Here is a 4,959-nt window from a genome sequence, read left to right as displayed (position 1 = left end):
TTATTTGTAGAAGCCCGTCAAGTTGCGCTGACCCCAGTCGCCGCTCGACAGTTTACCCTGGCCAGGGTATGCGACAGGGATAGTTACGGCCTTGTCGGCCAATCACAGCGTCTATGTGGGTCTGGATGAGACAAATGTGGCATAGCAGAACGAGACGGAGGCTACGCCTGCTCGAGCGTCGTGTCAGCCAATGGCCATTGCTTGAAGCGCTGGATTGAGGGAAGTCGCTTCCCTGAGCCAATCACGGCCCCCGTTTCCATCGTTTGGTCATGGATTTCTGGTGACCCCGGCGTGCAGCCACCGGCCTGAGGCTTAAGCATGTTCGCGAATAGCTTCCATCCGAAAAACCTAGGCTCCGCGCACAGCCGCCGCGCCTCATCTCAGGTCGTCGCTGCATGTGCTTGAGCCATCACGAGGCGGCATAGGCGAAATTTCAGCAAGCAAACCAAGTGTTTGGAAAGCGGAAGACACCATGTAGATGTCTACCTACCCAGCTACCTTGAGGAATGCCCAACGCAGAAACGAACGCGTTCCGGACTGGGTTTCCGAGAATCGAACTCTGAGCCTTCCTTCCATGACACGTGCTAGAGACCCGATTGCCCACCTACCCGGGTTCCTTAGTCATACGCAGTGTTCAAGCCGCACGACTTGAGTATTAGCTAAGCACAGAGAGAGTGTGTCGGATATTCGAAATTCCGTGTTCCGACATCGTACGCGGACACAGCAGATCCAACTGAGCTTATTATGTCAGCATTTTCCCCCCCGCGGGCGGTCGAATGCGCCGAACCGAAAAAAATTGGCAGCCGGCAGAAAAAAAAAGTTCAGGCCGGTCTCTCGTTGCTGTTGGAGGAGAGGACCTCGATCACGACTTTTCCCACCTTTTTTCTCTCCCACCACCACCACAACGCCAACCCCAACGTCTTCGAGATACCCCGATTCGCCACAATGTCTTCGAAGCGAAGGTCATCCGGCAAATTCGCGGCCCCGGTCGTTAAGTCCACCCCCAAGGCATCCAAGACGACAATCGACGAGAGCAGGGCAGCCGTCTCCGCAACGGACTCGTTACAAGCCGCACTGAGGGGCGACAACGAGGCGATTGAGATCTCCTCCGATGATGACAGCGACGAGGATGTCTCTGACGAGGAGATGGGCGCACCCGACGCCGAGGCTGGCGACGCAACGGAGACGGTGAACGGCAAGGACAACGACGCCGAAAACCCCACACAACAACAAACCAAGACAGACGCTGAAGGCGCCGAGGACGAGGAGGAAGCGGGATCGCCCACCTTTGGCGAGCTCCTGCGGGGCACAATCGACGTTCCCGCCATCCTATCGCAACAAGGCGACTCCAGCAAGGCCATCGTCTCGCAGTCATCAAAAAAGAACCTTGCCCCGCCATCGCTATCCTCCCTGAGCACCGTCCTCACCCAGGCGCTCAAGACCGAAGACACCGACCTCCTCGAATCCTGTCTGCAAATCACCCAGCTCGAGACCATCCAGCAGACAATTGAGCGCCTCGACAGCAGTCTCGCCGGCATTCTCCTCACCAAGCTCGCCGCCCGGTTCCACAGGCGGCCCGGCCGCGCAGGCAGCCTCATGATCTGGGTCAAGTGGACCCTCGTCGCACACGGCGGCGCCCTGGCCGTCCAGCCCAAGGTCCTCGAGCGGTTAGTCTCCCTACAAAAGGTCCTCAGCGAACGCTCGCGCGGCCTGCCCAGCCTGCTCGCCCTCAAGGGCAAGCTGGACATGCTGGAGGCGCAGATGCTGCTCAGAAATGGGCGGCAACGCAGGGGCGGCGCCGGCCAGACCGACGACGCCGACGAGGACGACGAGGAGGAGGGCGCCATCTACGTCGAGGGCGAGGAAGACGCCGAGGAGGGCGCCGACGCGGCCAACGGCCCCAGCTCAAGAAAGGCTCTGTTGGCCGCCGACGATGACGACGAAGAGGTCCCCGCCGCAAACGGCTTCATCGGCGACTCGGATGACGAAGACGACGACGAAGACGCCATGGTGGCGGAGGACGAGAGCTCAGGCGAGGAGGTTGTCGAGGAGGACGACGTGGACTACGAGGACGTGGAAGATTCGGACGACGACGACGACAGCGACGCGGAGGCCGCGCCGCCAGCCAAGGTTCAGAAAACTGCTTCTTCGTTTGCCAAGAGAAAATAACGGGGACGAGCCGCTCCAGGTGTTGCGACTCATTAGAGGGGAGGGAGGGGAGGCGGGTCTTAGAACGGCACATAGACTTGGCTTGGGCCGACAATTGACATAATATTGTGCAATAGGGCAAATCATGCGTTGTATGGAGTTTGCGGTCATCAAAATCAAAGGGTTTTTGAAGATTTCGGCAAAGAGTGAGTGGCGTTGCATCGTCATGCTCACGTCCTCTCCTGCAATTTCATGAACGAATTGGTATGCTAGTCAATCAACACATCAACATTGATAGGCTGCTTGGATGACCCGACTGATATTAACTATATCAAGACGGACCAGTCTCAACATGAGTACTCTAGCTCGGATTCCAGCCCTCTCCAAATAGACCACCCGACCTCAGGTCGCGTTTTCTCCGGCGTCCCTCATCCACGGGTTCCCGGCGGGACAGTTCTCCGCGGCCCCGTATTTCCCGTTTCCGGGAGAAGCCTCAGAGAAGGCACGAAACCTGCATGTCGAGACCCATCGCGGCTCTCTCTCCTTGACCAAGACATCTTCGCCAACCATGAACAAGAATTATAACCTCAATTAGACTCGATCGACATTGTAAATAGCGAGAGTGAGGCACTTCGGGAAACCGTCATGAGTTGAACCTTTCGCGGCCGGGATAAAGTTGGGGTAGCAGGGTTGGCTAAACTACTGTTAAAGCATTTTATAGAGGAATTAAATAGGGAACATACAGAACCATGCCATTGATGGCGAGCTTCAGAGTCAAGTACCTGTCATCAGTGGGGACACTGTTGCTGTCGAACTCTGGGTGGGAACCGCCGTTCTTGCCTTGCTTGTCAATGAGATTCCAGAAAACCTCAGAGGATAGTGTCCCACGTTTTACAAATGCGGTGAACGCTGCTGATGCCGTTGATGGCGGGGTAGGAGTTGGGATTTGCGATTATGGAAAGGTTTTAATAGGATACTAGTGGAAACGAACGAGAGCAGGGCATCTTGTAAGTGCAGACTAGGGTAAACATATCGTAAAGCTTACGCTTCGTTACGTGAAAGCTCAGACTTAATTGTATCTTAACTCGAGAAGAATTATCTTGAGCCTTGTTCATAGGATATAAACAGTAATCCCTCATAAGAATACGAAACAAGTGACGTAGAGCGTCATTCAATGATTGGATGGTGAAGATAAAGAGAGACCATAAATACCACGCCATTATTGACTACGTATGATTAGATACTCCATATACCAGTGGACTTGAAGCTGCATAACCTCTAGTGACTGACGTAGAAGCCTTATGCCAGTCGTCTCTCAGCTGCATCCCCGGGGCTGCTGGCCGCCAGGTAGATCTTCACACTGAAGACATACAGCCTGCATCACTTTCAAAATGCTGTCTTGCTCCTCCTGGGCCGTCGCCCTCCTCTCGGCTCTCGCCTCGGCCGCCCCTCCGTCACTAACAACCTACCTAGTTTGTCCCCAACCCTATAAACGTCTCCTTCTACCTCTACATCTAAGACTCACGCGCCGTCCAACCCTCCCCCCTCCCCCTCCTGAACCGCCGACCACTGCTAGGGAGTGTCCTCGCCACAGACGCTCTCGCACGACTGACTGCTGTGACGACCCCCTCGGCATAGTCAGCATGGCCCGCTGGACATTCGCACACAACGACGTCGATCCGGACCGGGTGTTCATCGCGGACGTCAACTCCGGCGAACATGGCTACCGTCGCTCGTTGGCACGTACCTCCATGGCTAGCCAGGGTGGTTCGACGAATGCGCGAGCGGGCGGGTAACCCGAGGCTGAGGCCGAAGATGCAGGTCTTACTCGGGGATTCTAACAACCTGCTGAGCATCGCCAGCTTTTACGAGGAGATAGAGATGTGGACGACGGTGCTGGGCGCGGGAAGCACGCTGACTGAGATTGTGGGCAATGACGCAGTTCAAAAAACGGACCAAGAGCATGTATGGCAACCACGGACTATTCGAGGCTTTCATGGAGCATAGGACTGATAAAAAGCCCGAATAGCCCTGTGAAGGTATCAGGTTCTTTGATCTAGATTGTGCTGGAAACAGTTGTCTTTCTCGGCAGTGCACATAACGCGCGTTAAGAGAAGGAGTGTTGCAAACCCCCAAAGATGCCATTACCTGAATATTGGGACAAGGTGTCAGGAGAAGCTAATTGGCCATATCTTGAAGGGAAACCAACCTGCGGCACACGTGTATGGACCTATATCTGACATAGCCTAGGGTGCTGTTGAGAGCAGGGAGATGACTGGCTACAACATTTTGCAGCATTTGATAATAGTATGCTTGGGAACCCAACGCCTGATAAGTGACGTTGATCAATCGTTCGTATCCATGATTTCGGCCTTTTGTGAACGAGGGGAAGCACGGGGTTATGTTGATGAGTTGAGCTTATATGTATGAATATCCTCGTATTTCAGCGTTGTTATCACTAGGCTTAAGCATCATCATCCCTCTCATTTGGCACCACTTGAGCTCGAGACTTGCAATAGAAGCTTTAACCTACTCTTGAACCGAGTTGTAGTCTCAAATCTGCGTTGGTATGCCAAGTGACTAGCCACCGTTGAACCAAACATGGCACTACAGAACAATGTTCGCATGAATACGACTTTTCTCCGTGAAACAGCGTGATCACAGACTTTTCCATGTCACAGTCTCTCGCACATATGATTATCCACTGTGCCACCTACGATGTTAGTCCATTGGGATTGGCGATACCAGTCTCTACATCGTACCCACACAACCATTCAATCAATTGAAAGCTTTCGGAATTAGACCTCGTCA

At 54.2% G+C, this 4,959-nt stretch overlaps 1 protein-coding gene across 1 annotated transcript; it reads left to right on the top strand.

Annotated features, from left to right (window-relative positions):
* The first annotated feature begins 761 nt into the window (after positions 1–761).
* Positions 762–2,545, top strand: LY79DRAFT_557680 (Dip2/Utp12 family-domain-containing protein). Its single transcript, XM_060558111.1, has one exon. It carries the CDS (start codon positions 946–948, stop codon positions 2,167–2,169), a length of 1,224 nt encoding a protein of 407 aa, XP_060412731.1. The 5' UTR covers positions 762–945; the 3' UTR covers positions 2,170–2,545.
* Positions 2,546–4,959: the final 2,414 nt, after the last annotated feature.

This window comes from Colletotrichum navitas, assembly GCF_030913465.1.
Source record: "Colletotrichum navitas strain CBS 125086 chromosome Unknown LY79scaffold_41, whole genome shotgun sequence".
NCBI lineage: Eukaryota > Fungi > Ascomycota > Sordariomycetes > Glomerellales > Glomerellaceae > Colletotrichum > Colletotrichum navitas.
This window is presented reverse-complemented; position numbering and strand designations above follow the sequence as displayed.